The sequence below is a fragment of the Miscanthus floridulus genome, unplaced genomic scaffold (genome assembly GCF_019320115.1).
Source record: "Miscanthus floridulus cultivar M001 unplaced genomic scaffold, ASM1932011v1 fs_404_1_2, whole genome shotgun sequence".
NCBI classification, from domain to species: Eukaryota; Viridiplantae; Streptophyta; class Magnoliopsida; order Poales; family Poaceae; genus Miscanthus; species Miscanthus floridulus.
This window is the reverse complement of record NW_027096706.1, coordinates 21,028-32,042: the sequence shown is the minus strand read 5'-3', so window position 1 is coordinate 32,042 and position 11,015 is coordinate 21,028. Positions and strand designations below refer to the sequence as shown.

The following is an 11,015-nucleotide window of genomic DNA, read 5'->3' as shown; positions in this document are numbered from 1 at the left end:
ACAATCACCAACCTCCGCTCAATGATCCTCGCTGCTCCAAGCCGTCTAGGTGGCGGCAACCACCAAGAGTAACAAGTGAATCCCACAGCGAAACACGAATACCAAGTGCCACTAAATGCAATCACTCAAGCAATGCACTTGGATTCTCACCCAATCTCACAAAGAGGATGAATCAATGATGGAGATGAGTAGTAGGGCTTTGGCTAAGCTCACTAGGTTGCTATGTCAATGCAAATGGCCAAGAGAGAGAGCTTGAGCCAACCATGGGACTTAAATAGAAGCTCCCATAAAATAGAGCTGTTGTACCCCTTCACTGGGCACAACACGGGGTGACTGGACGCTCCGGTCAGATCGACCGGACGCAGGACCCCAGTGTCTGGTCACCCGATGCTTGCCACGTGTCATCAGCTTCAAACGCCCATCGCCCGATCTCAACGGTCAAGTGATGACTGGACGCGTCAGTTAGAAAATGACCAGACGCAGGACCCCAGCAGCCGGTCGTTTCCAGTAAGGTTCCAAACGTTCGCGACCGGACACACCTGGCGTTCAGTCACTCAACGTTTCCTCTGTGCACCTCACGTCAGCGTACGTCAGCACTGACCGGACTCAGACCATGAGCGTCCGGTCAGTTTACACGTCAGCGTCCGGTCACAAGACCGAGACCGTGTGCTTACTGTTGTTACTGACCGAACTCTGAATCCAGCGTCCGGTCACTACACCACCAGCGTCTGGTCACTCTGTGAACCCCTGTCTTTTCTGTATAGGGTGCCGGTAGCACCGTTGGACTGTCCGCACTCTATGGGCAGACACTCCACCTATGAAGTTTCTAACCTTTGCTCAAATGTGCCAACCACCAAGTGTATCATCTTGTGCATATGTGTTAGCATATTTTCACAAACATTTTCAAGGGTGTTAGCACTCCACTAGATCCTAAGTGCATATGCAATGAGTTAGAGCATCTAGTGGCACTTTGATAACCGCATTCCGATACGAGTTTCACCCCTCTTAATAGTACATCTATCTAACCTAAATGTGATCACACTCGCTAAGTGTCTTGATCACCGAAATAAAATGACTCCTATTATTTATACCTTTGCCTTGAGCCTTTTGTTTTTCTCTTTCTTCTTTTCCAAGTTAAAGCATTTGATCATCACCATACCATCACCATCGTCATGATCTTCGCCATTGCTTCATCACTTGGAGTAGTGCTACCTATCTCATAATCACTTTGATAAACTAGGTTAGCACTTATGGTTTCATCAATTAACTAAAACCAAACTAGAGCTTTCAAACTCTCCTATTCTTTCCATATGTTAGGATTCAATAATAAGCTATGTAACTCTATCATACATATTTCATACTCCCTCGATTCCAAATTGTAAAGTATTCTGACTTTTCTAGATTCATAGCTTTTGTTAGGCACTTAGATACAAATCATGTCTAGATACATAGTAAAATCTAGGTATCTAGACTTACAATTTAAAATATATGGAGTATTTGATATTTTTAATACCTATATACATGTTATAGAAAGTGGTATCTCCATCTAAGCCTACTTATATATGTAGTGGTTTATCCACTCCTCGTAATAAATTATATGAGGTAGTAGGGTGTATTATGTTTAGGTTTGTTAAACGAGGATTGACGAGTAAATACAACTTTGCAAGGTTTTATTAGCAAAATATGTCGTATTCTGCCATCTAAACCGTCATATCCTATTTATATCGTAAATCCTATTTATATCGTAAATCCTATTCAAGCTCATTGCACAGTTAAATACTACCTTCATCTCTAAATAAATTAATTCCTATAAAGAGTTGTCTTAAGTTAATTTGTTTATGTTTAAACAAAAAAGAATAGTTACCTATAGGATCAAAACCATAAAAGTTCACATCCTACTCATCAAAAACCCTTTCAAGCTCAATGCATAGTTCATAGTTGGTTATGTGATTAAGGGTCTATTTAGATACCAGAGCTAATTACTAGTAGATAACTAAAAATTTAGTTGTAATTAACGTTCATGTATCTAAAAAGAGGGCTAGTAAGTATGTTAACTTTTTAGTCAAGGATTCGACTAGTTGTTAGTCAACTAACTAGCCAATTTTAGTTATTTTTTAGTGTAACTAGTAAGTAACCCTAAGTCATCTAAACAGAGCCTATAAGGGCATCTTCTAGAGTCTTTTTAAAACCCATTCTCTAAACCATTATTTGAAGAGCCATTTGAATAAAAATTATTTTCTATATCTTTATATTTTTCAATAATTTTTCTATATCTTATGCGCACTCTAGAGAGTCAACCTCGTTGTCTATCTTTGGCTAATAAGAAATCCAGAATAAATGATGACATATTTAGATATCAACTAAAGAAATTGTTGGAGGGTATTTTTTTACCAAAATCTCTATTCCTAACAATTAGGAAGGATATAGAGAGTCTCTTGGAATTGTTCACGGTAAAAGTTCTAAAAAAAAGGTCACGAGTCGCGAATGAGCTGATGGCTCAGTGGTGAGGCTTGCTTAGGCCCTGTTTGGTTCCTGCAGGAACTCCTAAAATTCATGTCACATCGAATGTTTGGACACATATATGGAGTATTAAATATAGACTAATTACGAAACTAATTGTACAACTTGCGACTAATTTGCGAGACAAATCTTTTAAGCCTAATTAGTCCATGATTTGACAACGTGGTGCTACAGTAAACATGTACTAATGATGGATTAATTAGGCTTAAAAATTCGTCTCGAAAATTAGTCTCCATCTATGTAATTGGTTTTATAATTAATCTATATTTAATGCTTCTTATTAGTATCTAAAAATTCAATGTGACATGAATTTTAGGAGCGACTAAAGAACCAAACACCCCCTTAGTGGAGCACCCATGCCCTGGGTTCGAGCCCTGCTCGGCACAGGTTTTACACCCGAGTTTTTCCTTATTCTCTTTGTAGCCTTAAGTTTGGATGTTTCACAAACCATAATGGTTGGAGTGTGATGATTTTAAGTATCTTTTGGGGGCCTTGCGTGTCTTTAGATATATGTGCAGTAGTTCTATGTACAGTATATGTGAGTGTGTGTGATGTGAGTTTATGGGCAAATTCAGATATATGGCTCTGTTCGCTTATCTTATGAGCAGTTCTGTTTCAGCGAGGAACAATATTTTTCTCTCACAACAAATCAACGAATAGTACTTTTAGCCATAACTTTTTAGCGAAACAAATGGAACCTATATACTACAATTTGTATTTGAAGTATTGAGCCATAAAAAAGAGAGTTAATTAAGAGTCAAAAGTATTGAAAACCAACACTAGAGCAAATTATTGGGAATCGACTAGGAGAATTGAAAATCTCCTCCCCTCCCCTTCGTCCGACTCCGAGAAAGCGCCACCGCAGGGCACCGGCCGCGCAGCGAATGGCGGCAGCAAGCATCATGCCTCCACACACAAACCCACCACCTCCAGCCACAGCGCGTAATCCCACCGCTACCGTCTCCGATCCCCAACGCCACCGAGACGCCCCGACGCCGTCCCTCCGCGCGCTCTTCCTCCGCGCCGTGGACCCGTCCCGCCCCTCGTCATGGTCCACGGCCGTCGCGGACCTCCTCTCATCCGGCGACCCCGTCGCCGCGCTGGCCGCGTTTGCTGCCGCCCTCCGAGCCAACCCCGCTGCGCTCCGGCCGGCCCTGCCCCCGGCCCTCCGCGCCGCCGCCGCCGCCACCTCCTCTCTCCGCCGGCCGCCAGCTCCACCTCCTCGCACTCCGTGCGGGCCTCTTCCCCTCCGACGCCTACTCCGCCTCCGCCCTCCTCCACATGTACCACCATTGCTCCCGCCCCCTCGATGCCCGCAGGGCGTTCGACGAAATCCCCGCTCCCAACCCCGTCATTGTCACTGCCATGGCGTCCGGTTGCGTGCGCAACAACCTCGTATATACTGCGCTCTCTATCTTCCGCTCCATGGTCGCCTCTGATTCCGCGGGAGTGGTCGACGAGGCGGCTGCACTGGTAGCGCTCTCTGCATCCGCCCGTGTCCCTGACCGTGGCATTACTGGTGGTATTCATGCACTTGTCTCCAAGATTGGCTTGGATGGGCATACAGGGTTAGCAAACACGATGCTAGACGCTTATGCAAAGGGCGGTGGTCATGACCTGGGGGCGGCGAGGAAGCTCTTTGATATGATGGAGAGGGATGTGGTGTCCTGGAACACAATGATTGCATTGTACGCCCAGAATGGACTGTCAGCAGAGGCGCTTGGGTTGTATAGGAAGATGCTGATTGTGGGAGGTGGTGTTAGATGCAATGCGGTAACCTTGTCGGCTGTGCTACTGGCCTGTGCGCATGCGGGGGCAATACAGACTGGAAAGCGCATCCATAATCAGGTGAGTTGCTTCCTCATAACCTTTTATTACAAAGTTCCTTGGCCAGTTGCATGTTTCTTGGGACCAAATTCACCATGCCAATATTTGAAGATCAGTCTACGTGATTTTGCTGAACAAAGGGAGCCATCTATAACTGTTAGAATAGTCTTACATTTGTTGTTGAGGGCCTCTATGCTAAGCTCATTCCTGCAGGAGTGCCATCACCTCATGAACCATGTGAGATGGCATTATAGCACCAAAAGTACCTGCATGCATCATCCTAGTGAGAAAAACCTTATAAAGTTGTTACTAGTCACTGTTAATGATGATGGAATAATGTTTTAGCATAAAGGTATTTCTGTGCTTAGGTGTTAAGTTTGGCCAAACAAATGGACCTGCATGCTTTGAAGAAAAAATATGCTGTGAACATAGAAGCATCACGATCACCTTTTTCTTTTCGAGGACTATAGTATATAGTAACCTTTTTCTCATCTGTTGCTTTGCTTTTGGAGATCTGTGGTAGTGTGGTATATGCCAGATTTGTCCACAAGCAAAATTTTGAGTTATGATTATGACATAACTGCCATACTTGCCAGTGAGCATTTGTACTTCGATAGATTTTATGTGGATCAAAATCGCATTTGAGAATTCTGTGTGAGTTGTCTGGTCAGTAGGTATCATTTATTTATCTTTATGGATCTAGTGATCTACATTATCATTGATTCATTATACATTGATCAAGATAAGAATCGAAATGCTAGGTCATCTACATTAGTTCATTACTAAGCTTAAGCAACTTCCCTTTGGCAGCATTGGATGAGATACATCAAATCAATTGTTCATCTGTCTCACAGTTGCCATGTTCTCAAATTATATGATGGTGCTATGCCATTCTTTCTATTTAATTTTGATGTGATTAAATTTTCCTCTTATTATATATTTTAAAGGTGGTAAGAATGGGATTGGAGGACGATGTCTATGTTGGGACTTCTGTAGTTGATATGTACAGCAAGTGTGGAAAAGTTGAAATGGCGTGGAAAGCCTTTCAAAAAATTAAGGGAAAGAATATCCTTTCATGGACTGCCATGATTGCTGGCTATGGCATGCATGGATATGGCCAAGAAGCCCTTCATGTTTTCACTGACATGAGGAAGTCAGGGCTAAAGCCAAACTACATAACCTTTATCTCAGTTTTAGCTGCTTGCAGTCATGCTGGTCTTTTGAATGAGGGCCGTTATTGGTACAACACCATGAAAACTGAGTTCGGAATTGAACCTGGTGTTGAGCTCTATGGATGCATGGTGGATCTTCTTGGCCGTGCTGGTTGTCTTGATGAAGCTTATGACCTTATTAAAGAAATGAAAGCCAAACCTGATGCTGCTTTGTGGGGAGCTCTTCTTAGTGCATGCCGAATCTACAAAAACGTTGAGTTGGCGAAAATTTCTGCAGAAAGATTGTTTGAGTTGGATGCAACTAACTCTGGGTATTATGTTCTCTTGTCAAATATATATGCAGAAGCTGGAAGGTGGAAAGATGTGGAAAGAATGAGAGTTCTGGTTAAAACCAGAGGAATAGAAAAGCCTCCAGGGTATAGCTCGGTTGAGTTGAAAGGTAAAACCCATTTGTTTTATGTTGGGGACAAGAGTCATCCACAGTACAAGGAAATCTATGCTTATTTGGAGAAACTGCTTGAGAGAATTCAAGAAGCAGGCTATGTACCAAACACAGGTTCTGCTCTTCATGATTTGGATGTAGAAGAGAGAGAATCCATGTTGCGTATCCATAGTGAAAAGCTTGCTGTTGCGTTTGCCCTGATGAACTCTGTACAAGGGTCAGTAATCCATGTCATAAAGAATCTCCGGGTCTGCACTGATTGCCATGCAGCAATAAAGATTATTACAAAGCTTACTGGACGAGAGATTATTGTTAGAGACATAAAGCGCTTTCATCATTTCAAGGATGGGTTATGCTCATGTGGGGATTATTGGTGACATTATGCAAAGAAGCTTAGTTTGTGATGCCATATTGGTAGGCATCAGAATAACACATATTAAGATAACTGTTTATGATACTCTCAGTGCATCTGTCCAGGACACAGAGGCCAATACATCAGTGATATAATTTATAACTTTTCATCCTGATTATGATAAAATGGTCTGAACTGCATAGCTGGCTGACACAGTTAATTAACTTATCTGTGGTGAAGATGAAGGACATTGGGGCTTTCAATAGTCCTGCATAATACACTTGCACTTTCATGCGCAAGACATGGATTTTCGTCATGATATGAAGGGCTTGTAACATAATGGCTCAGCCTTGACCATTTGTGAAGGCCAGGAGCACAAAGTCATTTTGGAGTACATGAATTCTGCCAGGATTAGTTTTTTAATATTTACATGTGATGAGAAACACTGCTGGACACTTCAGAAGCATGAATTTGTCAATCCCAGAAATGTGCCTCAGAGAGGAAATTGAGACATGATTCATTTCTTAATATCAACTCTGTTCCATAACATTATAGAAGGTTTGTATGTTATTCTCATTTAAATGTACAGCAATTAGTAAACAAAATGTGATACTGTGGAGTAAGGACTTAAAATACCATTTCACCCTGAAAACCATTTCAAACTGAGTTCAGGCTTTAGAGATGAGGTTCTTTATTACTAATTATTTTATAAAAGTAGTATGCGCTATCCAAGCTATCAACTAACTGGATAGTGGTTTTGTGGAAAGTGAGTGCTTATACATCCTTTTAAAGTGGATTGCATAGTTGTCACAATAAGGACAGTAGAATATAGCTAATCACATTGTGTGCAATTTGACAAAGAAACAAAGCTGTCTTCGATGGTCTTACATAACTGTATGTGCTATCCCTAGCTTTTTTTTCTGAAGCCACAATCCCATTGCTTAGCCCATGCCCTGTCAAACATGGCATGCCTGGAGGCGACAGGGATGTGCACACGAGGTGAACAGATCTGCTGTATGGCGCACATGAAGGGCATGAATTCGACGTGGTTTCTCCCATTTACCAAATCAGCTGTCAACACCATTGTTCCTCCCCTTCTCAAATTATCTGACAGAAGTAATCCAGCAAAGAAGACAAGGGGTATAGCACAAGTCACTGGTATAGCACAAACGGAGAGAGGCAAGAGTGAGAACCAGCCACAGGTCAGTAGTACATGCTTGTGTTCAAGTGTTTGTCTTGGTGATTTTGGTTGGAAAAATAGGGAGGGGAGAAGGGTTTGATTTTGTGTTGTAGGGTTTTAATTTTTTCAGTTGCAAGGCTCCAAGTTGAATTGTTAGAAGTTTGTACTGAGTTTCCTATATCTGTTGAATTGGTAGGTGTATGTGGTAATTAATTAGGGTTTGCTTTGCTCTGAAGACCAATGCATTCAAGCTTCTGGTGACAAAGGGAATGGTGGTTTCCTTTGGTTCTACACTGGCAGGAGGATGATTCTTTGGCCCGCGCATGAGGTATATTTGTGTAAGTGAATGGCTGAGTCTTGCTGTGCATTGGTTGTGTGTATGCTTATACATTATTTTGCTCATTCTAGGAGTGAAACTGGTGCATCTGTCCAATGTTTCAGCGCAGAGCTCGGTTGGTAAAGTAGCTTGCATGTATGAAGGTGAAGGATGCCTATGAATGTTCGAGGAAGAGTGCTGAGTTGGAGAAGGATTGGGTTACGCCAAGTGCAAAGAAGCTCCACGCTCCACGGTGAAAAGAGGAAATGGGATGCAGCAGAGAAAAAGAATACTTTAAGCATGTCTAGAAAGGACGGTTTTCTGCAGCAGAACTGGAGGATGGTTGTGGTATACTCGTATGGCGCCTGTGAGGTTGCTGGTGCTTCTCTGAGTATCTGTTGCTGCTGGCAAGCGCTGAGTACCTGTTGGACCACTCCAGGACACTCTGAACTCTGTAACGATGGAGGTGTACGTTTTTGACAGCATATCTGAGCTTGGGATATGTTTATTTTGTATCTACACCTGCGATGTGCTTAGCCACTATTAACGGCAATGCGGCGCCTTTAACTTTTTGTGTTGGCAGTGGTCAAGCCTGAAACGCTGTACAGTTTTACATGGTTCTAATGTGTGCATATATGCATATGTTTCTCTGAATATCAGCTGCTATTTATGCGTACGAGTCCAACCATGCAAACAAAGCAACATCTGACAATACAAATATATAAGAGAGAGAAAAAGTTTAAACTATGAGAGAAACATGTATTTAGACAACTTTTTTTTTGTGTGAGGAGTTATCCATGTAGTATATTTAAGGGTCGCATTACATGCAAATCCCTTGGGCACACTTAGTCAAATAAAGTATTGGTGATTAGTCTGGCAATGAAGTTCTTGTTTCAGTTCCCCTGCTGCTCATGCTTCTGCTACATCAAGAAAAAGAAGAGCAGACTCAAGGAAGAGGGAAAGCAGGCTTGATGTGCTCTGCTGCTACATCCTTTTCACTTCAGATTTGGACCAGGGTTTCCATTTGCAAGTATGTCCAAAGGTGTATGATCATCTGTGCAAAATTGTACTGTCTGAACTTCATGTGTCTGTAGTGAATGCACATTCTATCATCAGAGATAATGTCACTCTGTCGAATGATGTAAGGTGTTAAACTGTCTTCCATATCATAAAAGCCAGTCACTGATTAGTTTCTTTTGTCTTTATCTGTGGCTTCTGTTTTGTGGATGACCATCTCCTTCATCTGTTGTTCAACAGGCACGAGCCCAACTTCAGCCAGAAACCTACAATACAGAAATGGCACTTCAATTAATCATCCACCAAACAAGAGTAAAGGTGTTTTTTTGAAAGATCAAGAGTAAAGGTGTTCACAGGGAGGATATAAACGGGTAGATAGACTGACCTATTAAGCAGCACAAATAGCACGGTTCCAATAGTTACAAGCAGAAGAACATGCACAACAATTACAAAGTTTTTCGACGAAAATGCTAGCGCAAGCATCGCCGTAAAACACAAGGCCAGGAGCAAAAACGTAATCTTGAGCACAAACCACGTGGGAGCCTACACAGCAAAAGTAGCATCAATTAAACTCTCTCATCAACATGTGTAATGCCAAAACCATGCAAACAGAGGCAAGACTAAGGGGGTGTTTGGATCCGGTGACTAAAATTTAGGAGGTGTCACGTGACGGTGTCGTATGGGGTGTTCGGATACTAATAAAAAACCAAATTACAGAATCCGTCACTACTCCACGAGACAAATTTATTAAGCCTAATTAATCCGTCATTAGCATATGGTTACTGTAGCACCCCTTGTCAAATCATAGACTAATTAGGCTTAAAAGATTCGTCTCGCAAATTAGTCGCAAACTATGTAATTAGTTTCGTAATTAGTCTATATTTAATACTCAATGCATGTGTCCAAACATCCGATGGCAACTAAAGTTTAGGAGGAGCAACCAAACACCCCTTATGGTATTAGTTGCTGTGCAAATTTCATGAGATTTGGATAAGTGATACTTCGGATTTGGAGTAGATCTTGTCAGCTATAGTGCAGCAGTTTTCAGCATGTAGCAGTGTGGAAAGATATGAAATCTGGTAGCAATATAGAAGTCAAAAGAAGCTAAAATTTTTACAGCTACTAGAAGACTTAGTGTGTCACATCTTCACCAAATTTTGGTTTTTGGATATGTACTTTGGGAGATATGATTTATTCTTTGAAGAGTACAGAATCTGCCAGGAAAGTGACAATTATTGGATTGATCAAAAGTCACTTAGATTCAAAGGTCCTCAAATTAGAATCATATCTATAAGTGATTGAGGTACCTATGTTTTGGTTTTGGTTTGAGATAGAAGCATGACAAATGATGAGTACAAGACAATTTGTTTGAAGAGTGTATCTGGTACACATTTGGTACTCAAGCTAGAGATCAAGACCAAGATCAAGATGAAGATGAAGTTTAAGTTCTAGTGATAATTGGAGATCTTTTGATAGAAACAAAAGGACTTAAACAAGTAGAAAGAAAAGGACTTAAAGAAGGATTCAAAGTTATTCATCAAATTAAGTCCAACAATATGGATCAATCAAACAAAATCTTTCAAGTGGATCAAGTGATTTCTTTCAAGTTATTTCAAGTGAGTATCAAGGATGGTTCTTTGGAGAGAGGTCACTTCGCCTAGGCTTGGATGGCTAAAATCAAGTGGTAATCTAAAGGGACATTTGAGGTACTTGGTTGAAGAAAATCAAGAGATTGGTCTAGAAAGCAAGCAACACCCAAAAGAGAACAAGTCATGAAATTTAAGTGGTATTGAAATTTCAAGTGGTATTACAAGTGGTGCATCTTTTAGTTCTCTCAAGCAAGCAATGATCAAAGAAGAAGCAAGCCAACCACAACAAGAAGAGTGCACTTGATCATTAGTGATTCTCAATTCATATGGGTGAAGAATAGGAATTCAAAGAATTGGTATCTATTGGTCTTCACCAAGCTTATAATTGGACTTCATGGTGCTATTGGAGAAATGAATTGAAATCTATATGACTATCTTCCTCTCCAATATAGCAAAGGTATCATTGTATTGTGCATGATCATTTTTCATCCCTTACTAGTATGCGGTTAGTGCATATAGTACATGCTTATAGGATCATGCATTACAAATGAAAATTTTTAGATTCATAGACTACCACTATTGCTTGAATGATTATATAAT

At 41.2% G+C, this 11,015-nt stretch overlaps 1 protein-coding gene and 1 long non-coding RNA gene across 3 annotated transcripts; both read left to right on the top strand.

The window, feature by feature from the left end:
- Nucleotides 1-3,363: 3,363 nt before the first annotated feature.
- LOC136531647 (pentatricopeptide repeat-containing protein At3g26782, mitochondrial-like) lies at nucleotides 3,364-7,447 on the top strand. The gene is given in 4 exon segments (XM_066524291.1): nucleotides 3,364-3,713; nucleotides 3,715-4,368; nucleotides 5,295-6,871; nucleotides 7,240-7,447. Coding segments are annotated over 3 exon segments (2,007 nt in total). The 5' UTR covers nucleotides 3,364-3,404; the 3' UTR covers nucleotides 6,339-6,871; nucleotides 7,240-7,447.
- Nucleotides 7,448-7,492: 45 nt separating this feature from the next.
- On the top strand, nucleotides 7,493-8,363 carry LOC136531648 (uncharacterized). Of its 2 annotated transcripts, none has more exons than XR_010778085.1 (3): nucleotides 7,493-7,515; nucleotides 7,730-7,821; nucleotides 7,902-8,363. It is a non-coding gene; the product is annotated as an uncharacterized lncRNA (long non-coding RNA). The 2 variants fall into 2 exon arrangements; XR_010778084.1 differs by having other exon boundaries at nucleotides 7,495-7,515; nucleotides 7,690-7,821.
- Nucleotides 8,364-11,015: the final 2,652 nt, after the last annotated feature.